At 52.8% G+C, this 21,915-nt stretch overlaps 1 protein-coding gene across 3 annotated transcripts in view; it reads left to right on the top strand.

The window, feature by feature from the left end:
- Positions 1-21,167, top strand: part of Srebf1 (sterol regulatory element binding transcription factor 1) — a 22,934-nt gene extending 1,767 nt beyond the window's left edge. For 2 of the 3 annotated variants that reach the window (XM_008821981.3, XM_029558093.1), the window contains exons 2-19: positions 13,161-13,583; positions 13,869-14,044; positions 14,124-14,261; positions 14,343-14,564; positions 15,214-15,328; positions 15,547-15,758; positions 15,857-16,076; positions 16,170-16,348; positions 16,520-16,781; positions 16,863-17,029; positions 17,220-17,388; positions 18,086-18,188; positions 18,475-18,584; positions 18,668-18,800; positions 18,978-19,143; positions 19,762-19,962; positions 20,068-20,179; positions 20,485-21,167. In XM_008821981.3, coding sequence (XP_008820203.1) covers positions 13,161-13,583; positions 13,869-14,044; positions 14,124-14,261; positions 14,343-14,564; positions 15,214-15,328; positions 15,547-15,758; positions 15,857-16,076; positions 16,170-16,348; positions 16,520-16,781; positions 16,863-17,029; positions 17,220-17,388; positions 18,086-18,188; positions 18,475-18,584; positions 18,668-18,800; positions 18,978-19,143; positions 19,762-19,962; positions 20,068-20,179; positions 20,485-20,714 — 3,338 coding nt within the window. In that variant the 3' untranslated portion in view covers positions 20,715-21,167. Of the gene's footprint in view, positions 1-9,810; positions 9,942-13,160; positions 13,584-13,868; positions 14,045-14,123; positions 14,262-14,342; positions 14,565-15,213; positions 15,329-15,546; positions 15,759-15,856; positions 16,077-16,169; positions 16,349-16,519; positions 16,782-16,862; positions 17,030-17,219; positions 17,389-18,085; positions 18,189-18,474; positions 18,585-18,667; positions 18,801-18,977; positions 19,144-19,761; positions 19,963-20,067; positions 20,180-20,484 lie in introns of those variants that run through there. The other variant, XM_029558094.1, reaches the window with a different exon arrangement.
- The last annotated feature ends 748 nt before the right edge of the window (positions 21,168-21,915 follow it).

A 21,915-nucleotide genomic window follows, 5' to 3' on the forward strand; every position in this document is an offset into this window, starting at 1 on the left:
ATTCATGGCTGTGTTCGAAAGTCCACACCCAGACATAAATCCCGTGGTTCCAGACAGTCTTACAAAATGGCGAGAGGCCAACCTTGTGGTTTTCCCAGCTTTTATACCCTTAGCCCCTCCCCTGTAAGCGGCTATGGTCAACTGATTGGCTGGAAGAGGGAGGGGGGTGGGGGGGGGGGGGGGGGGGGGGGAGGGGGGGGGGGCCACCATAAGATGTGTCCATTTTAGGTGGACCATTCAGTGATTTCTGGTGGCCATCAGCAGTCTCAGAACATGGCATTGCTCTTGCCCTTTTAAGATTGCTCCATACCATCCTCCACCCCAAGCAATCATGAAAGTGAATTATCTATAAACTCCAATAGAGTCTGTGGGGCTACATGAGATTGTAACCTGCTGTTCCAGCCCATGGTTAGAACAACTGGATTTCTTCATTTACCCATCTGATGCCCTGTTGACAGACAAGTGTGTTGTTTCTTTCTCATACAGTAGGGCCATGGACATGTGCCCAGATCCCCATTGATTTCCATAGACAAGCCTTTGGGAGAATTGCTGAGACCCAAATGTGCCATCAAAGTTTTTACTGGGCTTTTGGTTGGGGTTAAAGAGATGTGACTTGGGGGTGAGAGGGCTGGGTTACTTGAGAGGATGAAGGTTGAGAGGCATCCAGGCAGGTCTGAATTACAGGCTACAGGTTAGGTGCAGTGGGAGAAGGGATGGGAGAAGGGGAATATCATGTTTGAGCTGTATTAGAAGTGGTGTTGGGGTGGGTCATCATCCCATGAATAGGGAATACTTAGCACTTTCTGTGTGCCAGGCACTATATTGAGGATCTCAGTGAATCCTGGCAACCCCAGTTAGTAAACGTATCTTCATCTTGAGATGAGAGACTGAGAAACAGACAGGGCTAGTGATTTGCCCTAGGTCATACAGCCATAGCAAAGATTCAGATCCAGGCTGCTGGCTCAGAGCCTTGACCCCTGGACTCCCGGGGCAGGAGTGAGGGGTCAAAGTAAGGCAGGGTGATTGGGAGTGGGTCAGAGAGGGGTCAGCCATGCAGCTGCCTCCTGTCATCCCAGAGTAGCATTGGTCATAAGACTGGAAATTGGCTGGGAGAGCCAGCCAGGGCCTTGAGCTCCACTGTCCATCACCTGCCTGCCTCTTACCCTCAGTCTTGTGAATGTATTCTGAGGTGGGGCTGCCACCTGTAGTCCTATTTCTGTGGATGACACTCCCACAGTGCTCCCTGGGTTTGAATGCTGCTGGTGGTGGTGACCTCAGATAAGCTCCAAAGGAGCTCTGTCTCCTCCTTGCTCTGGTGTTAGGTCACTGAGGGAGTAGGAGTATGTGCTAGGGATTACGGGTAAGCTGGTGGTGCTGTGCACTAAGGACTGGTATATCAGATCTTGTGCAGGTTCCTTAATGCAGAAGAGGCAAGTGCAGCTAGTTCTGGTCTGGGGCTGACTGAGGAGTTATTCTAGGAGCCCTGGGGTGCCCATGCAAGCCTCTTTCTGTATCAGGCTGTGTTTCAGTGTTGTGTGACTCTCTCTGGAGAGTCGTGAATAAATGTGACAGACTGAAGAAATGATTCCACCCAATGAGTTTATCAGTATGGAAAGTATTGTAGGGAATTCCAAACAGCCGTTATCATTGGTGAGGCTCACCCCCACATAGATGGTAGCTTTTGGAAAGTTGCATTTGGAGTCCTTCCGTCAGGTAACCTATCTCCTGTATGCTCTGACATCCCAAGGTCTCCTGCAGCTAGGTGGCAGGAGGACTTAGTGACTGCAATCTCAGGTAAGGGTCCCAAGACCCTACCCCTCCTGTCAGGGAAGAGTCTTGACAGATACATTGCTGTTTTCTAGACATAGCTATCACTGCTTTTCTGCTTATTTTGTTGCCATAGCAATTGGCCAAGCATTCTGCAGGTCACCACCTACTCTGCCACCCATACACATCTCTCTTGGGATGTGTTCTTTTTCTGGTCCCATCAAGCACAGGCACTCCTTAGAGAACAGCACTTGAGTGGTCATTGGCCAGTTTCTAGCCTGTAACTCCCCCAAGTTGCCAACTCTCCATGAATCCCTAATATTCCCCAAATAAAGGACCCTTGTCTCAGTATAGCGTTCATTTATTTATTTTTTTATTTATCTATTTATTTATTTATTTTTGGTCTTTTTGAGACAGGGTCTCTCTGTAGCCCCAGCTGTCCTGGAACTTACTATGTAGACCAGGGTGGCCTTGAACTCACAGAGATCCGCCTGCCTCTGCCTCCTGAGTTCTGGGATTAAAGGGTGCGTCACCACACCTGGCTCAGTATAGCATTTAAAACCTTGCCAGCCTGCCCCTCTTGCAACAGTGTCCATCCACCCAGAACCCACCTCTAGGGCACAGCGTGCCCTGGTAAGATACTCTTTCTTGCTGGTTGGTATGTCCAAAACCCCTTTGGTGGAACCTGAGACTGCCCTGTCCTACCAGGCCTGGTGTCCAGCCTGTCTAACATCAGGGCAGCAGAAAGCTCTTCAGTGCTGTGTTTGCTCTTAGGGAAGTTGCCTTACCCTTTCTGAATTGTGGGGGTGGGAGTAGGGGTTCCCCTGGTGGGATCTGTGCTAACTAGCATCTTGAAAATTTGCTAATGTGTTCCAGTTCTTGTCAGGGCTGTTGAACATACCTCCAGATCTGGGATAAGTTTGGGAAAATAGAGCACAGAGGGCCACAGGACTGTAGAAGTAGCCTGGCATGATAGTACCCACCTGTAATCCCAGCACTCAGGAGGTGGAGGCAAGAAGATCAGGAGTTCAAGGTCGTCCTCAGCTACATAGCTGAGTTTGAGACCAGCCTGGCTTACTTGAGATCCTGTCTCAAAAGAACAATACAGAACAGTGGGGAGAATGTACTGGGAATTGATGTGTGGAGTGGCCCTGTCAAGGCAAGATTCTGGCATCTGCCAGGTAAGCAGATTATAGCATAGGAAGGGCAATCCTGGCAGAGACAGTCTGGGCTAAGGCAGGATGACATTAATGGCAGGACATATTCAGAAAACAGGCAAGGTGAGTGAGACTCAGTGGGAGTTCATGTTAGTACCATGGAAGGTTAGAGACCAGTAGGATGTAGCAGCTGTGCTGTGTCTGAGGGGCTGAGGTTGAAACACCCAGAGAAGCTGGGAGTGGCCCAGGGAGGCAGGTAGCCAGGAGTTACCTCCTGCCCCACATCTCTTAGCTGAATGCAGCTTCCCAACTTCCCAAGTGACCTGGTTAGCTCCAAATAGGGGTCACTGCCAGGTAGAGGCCCAGGACTTGTGGTCTAGGTCAGGTGCTGTATTGGCCAGAGGATAGCTGTGTCTCCTGGTGGCTACGTGCCTGGGAAGGGTGTTGGGTTTTTTTTGGTCTTTTTTTGAGACAGGGTCTCCCTGTAGCCCCAGCTAGCCTGGAACTCACTATGTAAACCAGGCTTAGGCTGGCCTTGAACTCACAGAGATCCACCTGCCTCTGCCACCCTAGTGCTGGGATCAAAGGTATTCGCATGCCACTATGCCCCACTTGAAGGGTGTCTTTTTAAATTTAATTTTTTTTTTTTTTTGTCTTTTTGAGAAGGGTTTCCCTATAGTCCCAGCTGGCCTGGAACTCACTATGTATATCAGGCTGGCCTCCAACTCACCAAAGATCCCACCTCCCAAGTGCTGGGATTAAAGTTAAATTTAATTTTTAATTGGTTAATTAATTTTGTGGTGCTGGGGATGGATCCCAGGGCCGCATGCATGCATGCATGCTAGGGGAGTGTTACATCTATGTGCTTTGTCCCAGCTGGGATGTGCCCTCTGACCCTGGGGACTGTTTTGGGTCTTACAGCAAGTGAAACTCCCAGCTTGCCACTTCACAAGGTGGTGACAAGGGTCTTCCCTTCCAGCCAGAGAGCAGAACAGAGGTCAGAGCTAGCTCCAGGTGTAGAGCCATGCAGTTTGGGGTTTGTGGAGTTGGGGTGGGGCTGGAGGTGTATCCCACTGGGGAGAATATGTGGCCTTAGAGAAGCCTATTCTACTTCTCAGTGGACACCACCTCTCTACCCTCAGCTGTTTCCCAGCAAGCCTTGCAGCACCAGGCTGCCCAAATCAGGCAGCCCACAGGCTCCTTGCAGCTGGGACACTGGAGCCCAGGAATCTTCACAGCCAGCCCTGCTGTATGACCTTGGATCAGTGGTCTGACTGCCCTGACATTTTGGTTCTTATGACTATAATAGACACAATACTAGAACTAGTTCATTGGAGGCACATAAGAGACATTCCACAATGCCTACAGGGTTATTCTCACACTGTTTAGAACATACAACCAGTACCTAAGCCTGTTGTGGCTCAGCAAATTTTAGTAGCCACTATACAAGGAACTTCCTGTATAGGAAGTTTCCAGAATGTTCCACGTTCTGAGCATGTACCATGTATGATTCTTCTTTTTGCATGAGAGATAGGCCAGTGAGGCACCCCTACTCTGCCTTGGAGAGCAAGCCCTGTCTTTAGCATCTTCTGAGGATGGGCAGAACTGACATAGCAGTGTCCTATCCTCTCTCCCTGTGCAGCAGATGGACTACTTATTCTCAGCTGCTGCCCCGTCTATTGTGATGCATACTTGGAGACAGCCCAAGGGAAGTGGTGGAAGAGCCTATTAAGGTAGCTCCCACTTGAGAGCATTGGACTGAGCCTGGAGTTTGGAGTCTCTTCCACAGTAGTGGTTCCTACAGGAAGGCAAGGCAGCTTTGAAATGCAAGAGAAAGTTCTTGGAGCTCCTAGCTAAATAGCTCTGACCCTGGGTAAAGCAACTGGAAGTGCACAAAAATAGAGCTGAGCCAAAAGTGGTAATGCACACCTTTAATCCTAGCACTTGGGTAGCAGAAACAGTTGGATCTCTGTAAGATTGAGGCCAGCCTGGTCTAATAGTGAGTTCCAGACTAGCTAGGGCTACAGGAAAACCCTATCTCAAAATAAATAAAGCCAGTGTTGATGATGCTGTGGAGATGGGGCTATGGCTCTTCCAGAGTAGCCTGCTGGTGCCACAGTGGCATGCCACTTCCACTGCAGGTTAACATAGCCCTAAAGGGAGGATAATATGGACTTAAAACAAAGAAAGGTATAGCATTACTATTTAGACTGGGAACACCTGCCATTGTACTGGGTACATGGGCTGATTTTCACCTCCAGAATGATGAAAATATGTGTCCTGGGCCCCCAACTAACTGGCGAGATCCATGTTGACTAGCATCTTGAAAATTTGCTAATGTGTCCCAGTTGCTGTTGATCATACCTCAAGATCTGGGATGAATCAGGGCCACAGGACAGTAGAAGTAGCCTGGCATGATAGTACATACCTGCAGTTTCAGCACTCAGGAGATGGAAGCAAGATCAGGAGTTCAAGGTTATCCTCAGCTACATAGCTGAGTTTGAGACCAGCCTGGCTTGTCTGAGATCCTGTCTCAAAAGAACAATACAGAACAATGGGGAGAATGTACTAGGAATTGATGTGTGGAGTGGCCCTGTCAAGGCCAGATTCTGATGTCTGCCAGGTGGGCAGAATGTAGCATAGGAAGGACACTCCTGGCAGAGACAGTTTGGGCTAAGGCAGGATGACATTAATGGCAAGACACATTCAGAAAACAGGCAAGATGAGTGAGACTCAGTGGGAATTCATGTTAGTGCCAAGGAAGGCTAGACACTAGCAGAAGTAGGGTGGCTAAAGTGTGGCAGACTTCATGGCCCCTGCACAGTCCCCACTGTATTCCTTTTTTATTTTTATTTTTGGATACACAGGTATGTGAATATGTGTACAGATGTGTAGAGGCCAGGGATCAATGTTGAATATCTTCTTCAATTGCTTCTCCACGTTTTGAGACAGCATCTCTTTTTTTTTTTTGTCTTTTTGAAGCAGGGTCTCCCTGTAGCCCCAGCTGTCCTGGAACTCACTGTGTAGACCAGGCTGGCCTTGAACGCACAGAGATCCGCCTGCCTCTGCCTCCCAAGTGCTGGGACTATAGGTGTGCTCTACCATGCCTGGTTAACGAGACAGCATCTCTTAACTGAACCTGGAGATCACCGATTGGCCAGACTGGCTAAACAGCAAGGCGGAGGGATCCTCCTGTCCTCTACCTTTCCAGCCCTGGGATTAGGAGCACCAACCACCCCCAGCTTTTTATGTAGGTGCTGGGAATTGAATTTAGGTCCTCATACTTGCACAGCAAGCAATTTACTGACTGAGCCATCTCCCCAGCCCCTTTGCTCAGTTCTTGCTGAGGAAGGCTGGCGTTCCAGATGTTTGAGGGCCCCTGGTAAGGCCTGGTACAGGCAGCCTCAGTTCAAGATGTGGTGCACTCTATGTTGTGCTTGCCCTATGCACAAGCAACAGTGATAAAGGCTCACCTTGGCCATGACAGGCTGGCAGCAGTGTAGGCCCTGTGGTCAGCAGAACTGTCAGAGTCCGAGATTCTCCCCTAGGCAGCTGAGGGCTCTTGAGTTCTTGGCTCCTTCTGGGTCTTTATTTCCTCATTGGGGAGAGGGCCTGGGCTCAGGCACATCTGCTGCACCAGCCCTTGGCTCGTCCCCTTCCAGGAAGAACCACATACTTGCTTCCCTGGGGCAGGACTTTGAGTGCACAAAGGGCAGCTTATACCCCTGTGCCCTGGTACCCACATGATGGCTAAGGACTGGAGTGCTTGCTGGGCAGTCTTGAGGAGGACCCAAGAGGGCTGGGTAGCAACTGAAGGAGCTGGGCAGGTTGCATGCCTGGAGAGGCAGATGAGCCACAGCCCCATCCTCCATCTTGCAACCTCTTTCAGGCAGGCACTGTCCCATGTCCTCCCCTGAAGGTGGAGGTGGTACCGCCTTCCCTCACACCTGTTATACCTTTCTCATTTCGTGCAACCTTTCTGATCTGTGAGGCATGGGGCAGTTTGCAAATCCTGTAGACTCTGTAGGTAGACCAACCTGCATCAGAATCCCAACATACCCCCACTGGCACCCCCAGCCACTGGCTCTTTGTACTGCCATCACACCAGACTTGCAATACCCCCAGGCCTTTGTGCTTCCCTTTTCTTCTGGCCAGGGTTTTCTTTCCTCCTTTGTGGCCCTGTTCATTCAAGACTATACTCAAGTGTCACCACTTCAGGCCAGCCTTCATAGCCACCTCATCTCTCCTTGCCCAGCCTGTCTGTCATGGTACTGTCCCCTCCCCCATTTGCCTTTTCTCCCATGCACGTGTGTACTGTTCCCCTGCTGGAACGGACATGCCCCAGGGCAAGATTCTGTGATGTATAGCTGGACCCCAGTGCCAGGCACTAAGTTGGCACACAGAAGATACCTAGAAAGGGCCTCAGATTCTGTTGAGGAGGGGCAACTGGGCTTCAGGTTTCCTGCTGAACTCCTAATAGGATCAGGGCCTAAGAGAAGGGAGGAGGGGACTTGAGCCTTGGGGAGGTGCTGCTGGGGCCTCCCAGGTCTGAGATGGTGCAGGGGGAGTGACTCAGCCTACTGGGCCTTTTTTCCTTGTTTTTAAAGCATGCATGTGTTCCCAAAGCTTATGCATGTTCATGGGAACCCAGTACTCAATGTTTTTTGGCCCACGGTATGGGGCCTCCTTCTGGACTTGCTATCCAGTTCTAGGACAGCGGGTCCTAGTCTGGCCTTGTTAATTCTCTTTTAAAACATTGAAAGCCTTTCAAATACTGTGGGCTTGACTTCCTTCAGTAATGCAAGTGTCACACAACTCACTTCCAGTTTCTCAGTTCTAGCCCATTCCAGTGGCTGTGCAGGGATCCACCTTTGTTGAGATCTTTCTGAGTGAGTGTGTGCTTTACAAACTTGCTCTCCCATAATCCCCATTCCTGGAGAGTCAATGGGGCACCAACAGAACCTACAGACTCAGAGAGAGGCTGTGACCTGCCTTGTGATGCATAGCAAGTAGAGGTTGAAAGCAGAGAAGGCCTTGACAGATGGCAGCAGATCCTTGGCTGACTCTTCAAGTGGCTGGGAGCTAGCTTCTGAGTTTCTACCCCAGGTCATCACCTTGACCACCAGCATCTACAGACATGAGCTAATAGACCCAGTGCCAGAAGGAAGGGAGGTGGAGGTCAGGCACCCCCCCTCCCCAATGCCACTGTGTCCCTGGGAGGATCAGGCCTTCCTTTGGTCCCTTAGCTTAGGCTGTGTCTATTACCCACAAGCCAGGCCTTATACTCCAGTCACTTCTATCTCCTTAAAAGGCTCCCTTGAGGCCTGCTACTGTAGGGGTCAGTGAGCAATGTCCTTTCCTTTATGCCTCTGCAGTCCAGATGGGCACAGAGCACAGAGATGGGAGAATTGAAGCAGTGGGGGTGGGATGTGACACTGCTGGTACTGACTGTCAGGTGAGTCCTGCTATGGTATGGGCTCAGATACTGGTGGGAAAGGATCAAATTGGAGAGTCAGTGTTAGGGACCCTCATACCTGGACTCCAGCTCTCTGTGTTCTTTTGGGTAAAGATTCTCCCCTGACTTAAGTTAGGTAAGGTTGGAGCATCTCCCAGGAGCTGTGCTGGTTTGTTTTGGGGGTGATGGACACATGAGCACTCACTGGCTGAGCAAAGAAAGGGAGGTGGAATATCAAAAAGGACTTGTATTTTCTCTGGAACCTCCCATGAGGCTGTAGGAGAAGGACCTGGAAAGGGGGTCAGGGTGCATGGGAGGAAGGGACACATAAGCTGTTTTTCATCTGAGGCTTCTGAAAAGAGAGATGGGCCACAGGGACTTCAGCCCCTAACACCTGTGCTGAGGCCTCTGCACCTGCTGGGCCCTTCCCAGGCTGTGTGAATTGGGGCTGGCCTGCCACCAGGCTGTCAGGCCTTGCTGGTCCTCTTACCACCAAACCTAGGCTGCTAGCCAGCACTCGTGTGTGTGTGTGTGTGTGTGTGTGTGTGTGTGTGTGTGTGTGTGTGAGAGAGAGAGAGAAGAGAGAGAGAGAGAGAGAGCGAGCATGAGAGAGCGAGAGCTTTAGCTTTAGCTTTGTCAGCAGGGGGACAGGCTTGACACCACCTGAGAACTCCAGGACTGTCACCCCTGTCTTTCCCTTCTGTACTAGAGACTAGGTTCGTTTCTGGCCTCTTAGAGCTGTAATAAAAAGTCATGTGGTGACTGCTGGTAGCTCTGAGACCTGGAAGGATGGACACTGACCCTGCCTAGGGGCTTCAGAGTTGGGGGGCAGGTGGGGTGGACACTCTGGAAATGTGAGTTGGAGTAGGGGTTTCCCTTGCTCACAGCTTTATCAGTGATCCAGTTGCTGGACCATCAGCCTGGACTGAGGGTGCCCCCATCTTGGGCTGCTCCAGGAGCCGGCAGGTCCCTGCACCCCCAGCTGCTACCATCTCCAGCCAGCCTTTGGCCTTAATCAAACTATAACCATATAGTCTGTCGCTGCTGTTATTCGTTCCTAGGGGCCAGGACTGCCTTGTTTTGTGATGCAGTAAACCGAAGCTAAAGCGGTTCAAGCTCGCCCTAGGTTTGGGCGATCCGCTGCCCAGGTCCGGGCCCTGACCCCTGCCCCTTCAGGGGGAGGTGACCGAGCAGCGGGAGCTGGGAGGGGCAGTGACCGTCAGTAACCCCTGCGCGCGCTGGCGCCGAGCGGGTTAAAGGCGGACGCCCGCGAGTAACCCCGGCCCCTTTCAGAGTCGGGGTGAAACCCGAGCTGCCGCCGTCGGGGATGGGCGGGGCCCTACTGGGGCCGCGGCGCCGCTGCTGATTGGCGGTGTGCGCTCACCCCATGCCCGGCCCGCGGCCCGGGGGCGGGGCGAGGGGCGGGGCGCCGAGGCTCTCCGCGGGCTTTAAAGCCCCGCGGGGTCTGACAGGTGAAGTCGCACCGACGGGGTCAGGGCCACCGCCTGCTCGCCCCAGGGGGCGGGGCGCGGACCTCCGAGCCATGGACTGCACATTCGAAGGTACTTGTGGAAAGGGTGACCCGGATCTCCCTGGTGCGGCCAGGTCTCCGCTGCAGATCGCAGTCTGGAGTTCCCACTGAGGGGCGGTGCGGCTCCTTAGGCGCTGGGCCGGTTCCTGCTTGCTTGGAGTTTGTCTGGGGGCCCCTCCAGCTGCTTAGCGACCCAACAGCCGCACCCCGGAACTTGAGTTTGCAGTGACTTTCCCCCCATCCCTTGCTTGCCCTCTGGGCACGGTCCGGGAAAGAAAAAGGAGGGCAGTGTCCTGTTTGCCTTAGGGGCTGACCTATTTGGTGACTATTTATTGTGGGCATTTTGGATTCTCCAGGCAGGAGGTGGGAGCCCTGGACGATCTAAAGCTGTCAACTTTTCTTTCTGGGCCTCAGTTTCCCAGTCTAGCAAATGGGCTGTCAAGAGCAGGCTTGAGAAGTAGGAGATCCTGTGAATAAAATTACTGTTTATAACCTGCATAAATCTGGAAAGTCTCAAGGATTCAGGAGGTTAAGCTGCCACTTAGTCTACCCTCTGCTCATGGCCTTGTTAAGTCCCCTCCTGCAGTAATAGTCCTTCAGCCTGAGCATCTGTCAGCATGCTGTGTTACAATCTCACTCAGTTGAGCAAGGCCTCATGCAGTGCTGCCCTAAAGAGCTTAATTCTTTTTTCACAGTTGACAAAACTGAGGCCCAGTGAGAGAAGGTGATTGGCTCAGGCTTCAGCTCAAGAGGTGGCTCAGGCAGGGAACTTGAGAGCATTGGGGGCCTCCTAGGGTTGTGGTCAGGATCCTGTAAGGCCCTTTGACCTAGAAGGTAGCCTCCCCTGAGTGGTTTAGAGTGCCCTGAGCTAAGCCAGCCAGGGTACCAGTTGCCAGCTGGGGGAGAGGGCCTGTGGCCTGGCTGGGGCTGAGGCAGGGAGTGTCTTAGTCTGCATGAGGAGAGAGTCAAGATAGAGAGCACTTTGCTTTTTATAGCCGGAAAAACCAAAACCTGAATGGCCAGACCTGGGTCCTGGGGCTACTTGGCTGTAAGCAGGGCCTGGGTTCGTGCCCTGAACACACAGACACATTGGTTGGCTACTTGGCCAGAAGTTGGTTCTATCCTAAGCCTCTATCTGTTCTGCTGAGGAGTGGGTTAGTGATGGCAGCTTCTCTTCTGACTTGGTGGAACAAGGGAAGGTGTAAGAACAAAAGCTTGGCCTTTTTGTAGACTGGGTTTGAAGTTTTCTGCATTGTCTCTGGCTGCCTGTGGTCCTGAATGTCTGTCCTTTCTTGTCTACAAGGCAGCGAGCACACCTTCTGAGTAGGGTAGTGGCTAGTGCCTGGGACATTGGGGTTAAGAAGATATGGATTCAGTAAGACCTTAGGCCGAATCTGTTGCATCCCCTGTAGAATGGGGCATGTGTTTCATCATAATACCTTCTTAGAGTTGTGGGCTCAGTATAGTCCATCAGTAGGGTACTCCACTCTGCTGGTACACTCCCCACTACCCCAGTCCATTCAGGATGGATGAGAACCCTATCCTGACATAGAACCCTACCCTGCCATTAATTTTGGGGGGTACTAGACCACCCCCCAGAGGAGTGGGACCTGGGTTGCATGTCACAGACTTGTCTCTCTACATCTCTCCCCTTGGAACTGAGGGGGTGGGTGACATTACCCATTTCTCAGAAGTCTCTGAGTTTTTGTCAGCGTCCATGTGAGGGGACTCTGCTAAGTATCCTTAAAGGAAGAGTACAGGAGTGGCAATGGGCACGGAGCCCTGTGCAACTTTTTGAAGATGCCTCTGTCCTGTGTCCCTTCTGTCCCTCCCCAAGAACTGGACTTCCTGCCTAGGTGCCCTTGTTTTACAGGCTGAGAAACTGAGGCCCGAATGGGGCTAGATCAAGGCTGTCCCTAAGTCTCTGGACTCTAGTCCTAGATGGAGTATATGTTCTTTCAACAGACCAGGTCCTGGAGTAGAGCAGTGAGGGGGCAGAAAGGGCAGGAGAAGCTTGATGAAGGACTTGCCAATTCCTGGCAATTCCAATTCCTGGAATCCATCACATAGAATAGATGTGTATTTACATGGATGGTGGGACTGAGCAGTCAGTGTCCCAGGAAGGCAAAGTTAAAGTTTACCACTTTCCATACCGAAGTACAGGATGGGCTGGGGGATGACCCATTCAGTAAAGTACTTGCCTTACAAGCACAAGGACCTGAGTTTGATCCCCAGAATCCACATAACAATGCCAGGCATGGTGGTGCATGCTTGTAATTCCAGTGCTGGGGCATTGGAAATAGCCTAATCTAATTGCTGAGCTCCAAGACAGTGAAAGACTCTGTCTCAAAGGAAGTAGAGCGCATTCCTGAGTTATCCCCAAGTTATCCCTCAGTCTGCACATACCTGCACTCACACATGTGTACCTGCATTCATGTGAACATGCACACACAGACACATACCACACGTGCTCACATTAAAAAAAATACAGGACATGATGGGGTATAGCTTAGTGGTGGAGAACATGCTTAGTATGTGCTATGCTTTGGTCCATTGTGTCACTCAGAAAAACACAAACCACACTAAGAGATTCCTATCTCTGCTCCCCCAAAAGTTGCTTGGTTATATAGGTTGGGACTCCCTCCCTTTCCCCCCTTGAAGGTTTCATGGTGTTGCCAGACTGGCCTCTAATTTCTGGGTGTAGCCTCCCTGGTTGCTGGGATCACAGCATTGCTGTGCTCAGCTTGGGCAAGATTTTTGTCTGTCTTGTTCGTTTATTTTAGGCCCCAGGATGAAGAGGGCCTAGGAAGAGTCTCTTGCCTCCTTTGGGTACTTGGTACAGCTGAACGAATGAATGAATGAATGAATGAATGAATGAGTGGAGTGAATGAGTAAGCAAACATGGTCCTGCTGTTTGCTGTAGCTGTGGATATTATGTCAGCTGATATAGGTGGGTGGCAAGAGCTCTGAAACTGGCAGCCTCAGGTACCTTTAGCATGAAGCCAGGTCAGGACCCAGTGGTGCTGGCCCTGTCTGGTTGTGGCCAGGGCTATCAGCTACATACACTGCACCAGATGTGGGTCCACATATCACAGGTGCCTGTGAAAGGTCTCTATCAGGACCACTCGTTCCTGTGGGTGGCTTTGCCCATTGACACAACTGTGTGTGATCAGGGAGTATGCACAGGCCCTGCTTAGGAGCTAACCTCTGCACCCTGCTGTCTCTCATACATCCTCCTTTTCTTCCCTAGACATGCTTCAGCTCATCAACAACCAAGACAGCGACTTCCCTGGCCTGTTTGATGCCCCCTATGCTGGGGGTGGGGTGGGTGACACAGACCCTGCCAGCCCTGGTGCCAGCTCCCCCGAAAGCTTGTCTCCTCCTGCTTCTCTGAGCTCCTCCCTGGAAGCCTTTCTGGGGGGACCCAAGGTGGCACCTGCACCCTTGTCCCCTCCACCATCTGCATCCACTGCATTGAAGATGTACCCATCTGTGCCTCCCTTCTCCCCTGGATCTGGAATCAAAGAAGAGCCAGTACCACTCACCATCCTGCAGCCTCCAACTCCACAGCCATCACCAGGGACTCTCTTGCCCCAGAACTTCCCTCCACCACCCTCCCAGTTCAGCTCTACCCCTGTGTTGGGGTACTCTAGTCCTCCTGCAGGCTTCTCAGGTAAGGGATGGTGGTAGGAGGAGACAGTGGGAAGTGGGAAGGGGCATAGGAAGAGCAGCTGTTGTGGTCTCAGTGGAGGAACTTGCACAGGTTTTGGAAGTCAGGTATTCATCCTGTGGCTTAAGATGCCCCTTCATGCAGGGTCCAGTTGTTTGTCTTCCTCATCACCAAGCTGGATGGTGGCATGTTAGCATCAGAATTCAGGGCCTGTCCACTAGGAAACCATAGGGTTAGAGTTATCTGAGGCCCAGAGACAGGCCAGCACCCTTGACTTTGTCTCTGCAGGTACCCTTCCTGGGAGTACCCAGCAGCCACCACCTGGCCTGCCACTGGTTTCTGCACCAGGGATCTCGCCTGTCTCCTTACAAACGCAGGTCCAGAGCTCAGCTTCCCAGCAGCTGCTGCCAGCCCCAGCAGCCCCTGGAACAACCACTGTGACCTCACAGATCCAGCAGGTCCCGGTGAGCCGTCTGGCCAGACTTGGAGGGCAGAGTCAGCCCTGGCCTAGATGCCACTCCTGACCAGGTCCCTCCTACCCAGGTCATGTTGCAGCCACACTTCATCAAGGCAGACTCACTGCTGCTGACAGCTGTAAAGACAGATGCAGGGGCCACAGTAAAGGCTGCAGGCATCAATGCCCTGGCCCCTGGCACGGCTGTACAGGCAGGCCCCTTGCAGGTAGGTGGCCCAGGCAGAGGGGAGACCATGGGGGGCTACATGCATGCCTGCCCACCTGGTGACATGGATTTGTACCTGCAGACCCTGGTAAGTGGTGGGACCATCCTGGCCACAGTGCCGCTGGTTGTGGATGCTGACAAGCTGCCCATCCACCGACTGGCAGCTGGTAGCAAGGCCCTGGGCTCAACCCAGAGCCGTAGTGAGAAACGTACAGCCCACAATGCCATCGAGAAACGCTACCGTTCCTCTATCAATGACAAGATTGTGGAGCTCAAGGACCTGGTAGTGGGCACCGAAGCAAAGGTATGGTCAGAGACCTGTAAGATTTAGGCTGGGGTAAGCCGGGGAGAAGCCAGCAAGAAGTACGCTTAGTCTAAGTTTGGTCACATGGGCTTGGGCTTCATCTTGTCTAGGCCTGGGCAGCCCTGTTTATCTGATTAGATTTAATAAGGGCATCCTGCACAAAGAAAGGGCTGTTCTAAGCGTTGGTGTTCCCTAGTGATGAAAAAGACAAAAATCCTGTCTTAGAGGAACTGATGCCCCAGTGGGAAAGTGGCCATTGAGCAGGATAAAAAAGTCAGTGTTCAGGTGGCTCTCATGGTACTGGGGAAGAAAATAGGAGCTAGGAGGTGGAATGTGAGAGTTGCAGATCTAAATTGGGTGGTCAAGGAAGGCCTCACTAGTAAAGGCCTGGAGGAAACAAGAGGGATATGAAATGGCAATAATAATAACAACAGCTAGCCAGACACTGTTGTATGTATTTTGCACCATTATTTCTGCCTTGAGAAGTAGGTTCTATTAGGAGATATTAGCCAAGGAATATTCTAGGCAGAAGAAATAGCAGGTGTAAAGGTCCCAAGGCAGCTGTCGTGCAAAGCAGCTGTGCCAACTTTGGCTAGGTACCTGTACCCAGGTCTGACTGGCTGATTGTGCTTTCTCTATCACTCTGCAGCTGAATAAATCTGCTGTCTTACGCAAGGCCATTGACTACATCCGCTTCTTACAACACAGCAACCAGAAACTCAAGCAGGAGAACTTGAGCCTGCGAACTGCTGCTCACAAAAGCAGTAAGTCTCAGGCTCCCTCTGGCCCTGGCTTCCCTCTCCCTGTGTAACCCCACCTGTGGCTCTGGCCCTGTACTGACACTGACCCCTCCTTCAGCTTGGTCCCTTGATCAGCTGGGCCAGACAGTGGCCTTTGCCCTGTTTTGGTCGTAACAAAACTGGTCCAGCTTTAGGGCCTCAGAGGCTAGGCCATTTCCTGACCCTGTTCCTTTTGCCTTCAGAATCACTGAAGGATCTGGTGTCAACCTGTGGTAGTGGAGGAAGCACAGATGTGCCCATGGAGGGCATGAAGCCTGAGGCGGTAGAGACGCTGACCCCTCCACCCTCAGATGCTGGCTCACCCTCCCAGAGCAGCCCCTTGTCCCTTGGCAGCAAGGGTAGTGGCAGCAGCAGTGACTCTGAGCCTGACAGTCCAGTCTTTGAGGACAGCCAGGTGGGGCTTTGCAACATGGCCCTTTCCCTCTCTCGCCCCTTTTAGTACCTGCCATTGAAGGCAGAGACCTCACCTCCATGCCTCTTGCCCCCTGCCAGGTAAAGGCAGAGCAGGTGCCACCACAGCCTCCACTCAACCAGCCTCTGCACAGCCGAGGCATGCTGGACCGCTCCCGCCTGGCCCTGTGTGCACTGGTCTTCCTGTGTCTGACTTGCAACCCCCTGGCCTCCCTGTGTGGCTGGGGCCTCCCCAGCCCCTCCAGTGCTGCCAGTGTGCATCAGAGTCCTGGGCGCAGCATGCTGGAGGCTGAGGGCAGAGGTGAGTCACACCAGCCTGGACAGTGTTGGGAGGGATCTTTGGGGTTTTGGGTTTCCTGGGAGCTGTGTCCTCAACCCTTTGCTTTCTCTATAGATGGCCCCAGCTGGACCTGGTGGTTGCTGCCCCCCCTGGTCTGTCTAGCCAATGGACTACTAGTGCTGGTCTGCTTAGCATTTCTCTTTGTGTATGGGGAGCCGGTTACCCGACCCCACTCAGGCCCCGCTGTACACTTTTGGAGACATCGCAAGCAGGCTGACTTGGACTTGGCCCGGGTAAAGGACTGACCCTGGGGAGAGGGAGCAGGTCAGGCCCCAGGCTGGGAAGTTTCTCTTGTTCTCAGCTCTCTTTGTACACTTCAAATATGCCCCACCCCCACCCTTTGACCCATTTAGAGGGGAGATACTTTGATGCTGCATTTCTCACTGAGACAATCCTTTCCTCAGGGGGATTTTGCCCAGGCTGCTCAGCAGCTGTGGCTAGCCCTACAGGCACTGGGCCGGCCCCTGCCCACTTCTCATCTGGACCTGGCCTGCAGCCTGCTCTGGAACCTCATTCGCCACCTGCTGCAGCGCCTCTGGGTGGGCCGCTGGCTGGCAGGCCAGGCCGGAGGCCTGCAGAGGGACTGTGGGCTGAGGGTGGATGCCCGCACCAGTGCCCGAGATGCAGCTCTCGTCTACCATAAGCTGCACCAGCTGCACACCATGGGTATGGCTGGGTGGGAGCTGGGCTTGAGGGACTCCCACCTGTCCTATCACCTCCTGTCTTCATGCCTCACCTGTTTTGCAGGGAAGTACACAGGAGGGCACCTTGCTGCCTCCAACCTCGCACTGAGTGCCCTGAACCTGGCTGAATGTGCAGGGGATGCTGTGTCCATGGCAACGCTGGCAGAGATCTATGTGGCAGCAGCCCTGAGGGTCAAAACCAGTCTCCCAAGAGCCTTGCACTTTCTGACAGTGAGTGGGAGATGGGCTGATGGGGACAGGACTGTGGCTTGTCTTTGTAGCTCTCCCCAGTCACTTCCAGGGTGAGGGGCCAAATAGGATGTAGCAACTGATTAGGAGGGCTGATGACTGACAGGGTCCCCACTTGGGTCTGGGTTTGAGCCTGGGGCCAGTATGACAGTCTAGTTCCCTTCCCCTACAGCGTTTCTTCTTGAGTAGTGCCCGCGAGGCCTGCCTAGCACAGAGTGGTTCAGTGCCTCTTGCCATGCAGTGGCTGTGCCACCCCGTGGGCCACCGTTTCTTCGTGGATGGGGACTGGGCCCTACGCAGTGCCCCACAGGAGAGCCTGTACAGCTTGGCCGGGAACCCAGGTGCTCACTCACCCCATTCCTCTCCTTGTCCTGTGTCTTATCCCTGCGCCCCCCCCCCCCCACATTGTCCCCTCATCCTTAGATGTCCTCACTCACCCAGCTCATCTTGCGCTGTGGGCTGGAGCTGGGGCTGTGGGAAGGTCTGCTGGGTGCTTAAGAAACAGGAAGTAGCCAGGTGTGGTGGCGCATGCCTTTAATCCCAGAGGTAGGCGGATCTCTGTGAGTTCAAGCCCAGCCTGGTCTACAGAGTTCCAGAGTTTCAGGACAGCTGGGGCTAGAGGAGTACCCTGTCTCAAAAAAAAAAAAGAACCAGGAAATAGCACAGGGGTCAGAGGGCAACACGTGGATTTGGGAGGTGACCCCAGGCTACATCATTGTGGCCTGAGGAAGTGTCTCAGGGAAGGGCAGGGCCCATCAGGTATGTGACTGAGTAGGCTCTCTTTCCAGTGTGAGCTCTTAGAGAGGTCAGCTCACTGTTGTCTTCCTCCTAGGGACATGGGCTCCTGGGGGTAGGGACTAGGTACTTACCCATTGCTGTCCACAGATCTGGTAGGGCTGTTCCTAGTGCTAGGCCAGCACTTGGAACTGGCTCTGGATTGGAGATCAAGTCTACCTAGGAAGAAGGCATTGGCATAGGGAGGGGACTATGGAGAGGAGAGTGTCCTGGCCCCTGCTCCACTCACCCCTGTACCCACAGTGGACCCACTGGCCCGGATGACCCAAATATTCTGTGAGCATCTACTGGAGCAAGCACTGAGCTGTGTGGCCCAGCCCAGCCCAGGGGCAGCTGATGGAGACAAGTGAGTATTCCTGTGCTATTCCAAGAAAAGATCCTACAACAGGGAATCTGGGTAGGACATGTCCAGGGACTTGTTTGGGTGGTCAGAACCCAGGCATCTATTTACTTCCTATGTTTTGGGGGCCACTCTGGATCTTGCTTTCCCATCAGCGAGACAGGAGGTAACTGGCCCATTGTAGAGCCAGATTCAGACTGTGCTTTGTTGGGCACTTGGGGAGTACTGGCATTCCCCAGAACCCCAAGGACTGCCACTATCTGTCCTGACAGTCAATCCTCTCCTGACTTAGGGAGTTCTCAGATGCTCTTGGGTACCTGCAGTTGCTAAACAGCTGTGCCGATGCTGCAGGGGCTCCTGCCTGCAGCTTCTCCATCAGTTCCAGCATGGCTGCCACCACTGGTGAGCTCCTGACCCTTGTCCTGACTCCTTCCAGGCCCAGGTACAATGTAACTGAGGGTCAGGCACCCCTCCATTTTCTATAGGCAAAGACCCAGTGGCCAAATGGTGGGCCTCTCTGACGGCCGTGGTGATCCACTGGTTGCGGCGGGATGAAGAGGCAGCTGAACGCCTGTACCCACTGGTGGAACATATGCCCCAAGTGCTTCAGGAGACTGAGTGAGTGCCAGTCAGGTCCTCCCTACCCAACTCTGGGCCCCTTGGCACTGCGCTTACACACCTGTGTGGGGAAGACACATTGTGTTCTCTGCCCCCAGGAGTCCAGAACCAGGATAGGGTGTTTGGGGTGGGGCTGTGCTCTGATCTGACCTACCATGTCTGTCTTGGCCCTGATAGGAGACCCCTGCCCAGGGCAGCTCTATACTCCTTCAGGGCTGCCCGGGCCCTGCTGGGCCGTAGAAAGGGGGAATCTGGCCCTGCCAACCTGGCCATCTGTGAGAAGGCCAGTGGATACCTGTGGGACAGCTTAGCTATTACACCAACTGGCAGCTCCATTGACAAGGTAAGGGGTAGGCTGGGCCAGGGTCAGAGCTGACTGTTTGATTCCATCAAAGTAGTACCAGGCTTATCAAAGCTTTTTTTTAACTTTAAAAAAAAAAAAGATTTATTATTTCTTAAATTACGTGTATGTGTGTGTGTATATGAGGTATTAGTGTAGGTGCCTGAGGGGGCCAGAGGCAGCAGATCCCTTGGGACTGGAGTTATAGGCAATTGTAAGCCACCCAACATGGGTGTTGGGAACCAACCTCCAGTTCTCTGCAAGAGTAGTTTGCACTCTTAACCAATGAGCCATCTCTCCAATCTTACCTCAGTTTTTGACTAAGGCTTAAGTCCTGGGGAAGAATGGTTTCAGTTTCTCTACCACCAGAGGAAGGGTGTGGTGGGCAGCGTGGCAGGGCCTCTCTGGAGGTCTATTGTCTAGAAGACTGAGGACTGCTTGTGGGCATTGTGGCCTGGAGAGGCAGGTGGCTCCGCGGTGCATTGCTGTTGCATTGCATGTGTGAAGCGGGTGCAATGCCTCAGCAGTGCAGCCCAGAGTCAGCCCCTGGCACTGCAGGCCCTCTCCCTACCTCTGCTGGTACTAGAGCCCCAATGACCTCTGCTCTGCCTGCCATCCCAGGCCATGCAGCTGCTTTTGTGTGATCTGCTCCTTGTGGCTCGCACTAGCCTGTGGCGGCAGCAGCAGCCACCACCCTCAGCTCAGATGACTCAGGGTGCCAGCAGTGGACCCCAGGCCTCTGCATTGGAGCTGCGTGGCTTCCAACAAGACCTTAGCAGCCTGAGGCGTTTGGCACAGAGTTTCCGGCCTGCTATGAGGAGGGTGAGTTCCCACTGTACCGTCACCTCACACTGGGTTTATGAGACAGCAAGTAGGGGGAGAGAATAGAGACTGAATCTGAAACTGGCCATACCCCCTCAACCCCAGGTGTTCCTACACGAGGCCACAGCCAGGCTGATGGCAGGAGCTAGCCCGGCACGGACACACCAGCTCCTGGACCGTAGTCTAAGGAGGCGGGCAGGCTCTGGTGGCAAAGGAGGTGAGGTGGTGGCTAGTCTTACAGGGGAATGGGGGTTCCTTACTCAGCCTGCAGCCTTTCTCCACCAGACTTAGTGTGAAGGACATTGAGAAGGTTGAGTTATAGAAATCAATTGGGGAAAACTGTCGGATAGCCCTAGGGAGGAGTCTGAACTCGTGTGTACCTGGGATGGGGTGGAGAAAGCAGGACAGTGACATCCAAGTGCCCGGGAAGTTCTTGTAGAAGAAATCAAGATGCCTTGTTCTGCATGGGGTGTAGCCCCAGCCAGATCAGAGCCCCACCCCTGACACATCTGGTATGTGCAGGTGCAGCAGCTGAACTGGAACCTCGGCCCACTTGGCGGGAGCATACCGAGGCCTTGCTGTTAGCCTCCTGCTACCTACCGCCAGGCTTCCTATCAGCTCCAGGACAGCGTGTGAGCATGCTAGCTGAGGCTGCACGTACACTAGAGAAGCTTGGTGACCGCCGACTGCTGCTTGACTGCCAGCAGATGCTTCTGCGCCTGGGCGGCGGGACCACCGTCACCTCCAGCTAGATTCAGGCAGGTGGCCCCCATCTCAAGTGTCCTGGTCTCCACAGTTCACCACGTCTCCACTGGGGGTGGGAGTCCCTTGAAGACCTGTCACTTGCTTTGGTCTGCTAGAGGGGTGTGAATCTACCTCGTCAACCTGGCAAGTGGCGGTCAGGATGGTGCTGACCTCCAGTGGCTGATCGGAGAATTGCAGTGGCCTACCACGTGCCACCCTCATATGTAAGCACCTTAGTGGCTTGTTTTTCCTAGCCTATGCAAAAAGGATGAGAGGAAACTTTCCCCCGAGGAAGCCCTGCCCCAAGGTGCCTCTCTTCCTCTTGGGGAGATTTGTATATAGTGTAGATGCGGCCAGCCTCTATGCCTGGCGGGCTCATGTGCTACTTTTGAGTTTTGCAAACTTTATTTTCATAGGTTGAGAAATTTTGTACAGAAAATTAAAAGTGAAATTATTTATAACCTGAGTTTTGTTCTTTTGGGTAGGTGGGTGTATGCCTCATCTGATAGCCATCCTTCCTGGGGAGTCCTCTGGGAGCCAGGGCTTCTCAGCTGCCTTAAGGGAGTGTTTGCCAACTTCTGCCTTCTTATGCTTTGGCCAACCTGTGCCCTCCCACCCCCATCATGGCCACACATTTGGCTATATCAACCTTTAGACCTAGGTGTCTCTTTACCTCCCACCTCCTTCCCAGGGTGACATGGGCCTGTTGGGACAGGAGTCACAACCTGAGTCTCCCTGTATATCTGGAGCACCCCACCCACCCACACCTATCTCCTATCCTCTGGTCATCTCCTTGTACACCTGGCAAAGCCTTGTACCACCATCAGGCTACATGAGCTGGTGAACCATCAAGTATTAGGGAGTCTCCTGTTCTGCAGTGATAAGCAAAATCTGAGGTCTCTATTTGTGTCTCCCAGCCCTCCTGTCCATTCCAATTGCCCACCTAAAGCCTGCTCCCATTCCCGTAGGGAATCTGGTCATCATCCACAGGCTGCAAACTTCCAAAACAATTGTATCTTTATTGACTTTTTTCTGAATGCAATGACTGTTTTTTTTTTTTTTTAACTCTTAAGGAAAATAAACATCTTTTAGAAACAGCTCGATACACACAATCTTCAGTGTGAAGCAATATACTAATAAGAACACTAGTTGTCTTAACATTTACAGTCTTCATATATATTATATATATGTATATGTATACATATATAT

The sequence above is a fragment of the Nannospalax galili genome, unplaced genomic scaffold, assembly GCF_000622305.1.
Source record: "Nannospalax galili isolate Female #2095 unplaced genomic scaffold, S.galili_v1.0 scaffold1448, whole genome shotgun sequence".
Classification (NCBI taxonomy): domain Eukaryota; kingdom Metazoa; phylum Chordata; class Mammalia; order Rodentia; family Spalacidae; genus Nannospalax; species Nannospalax galili.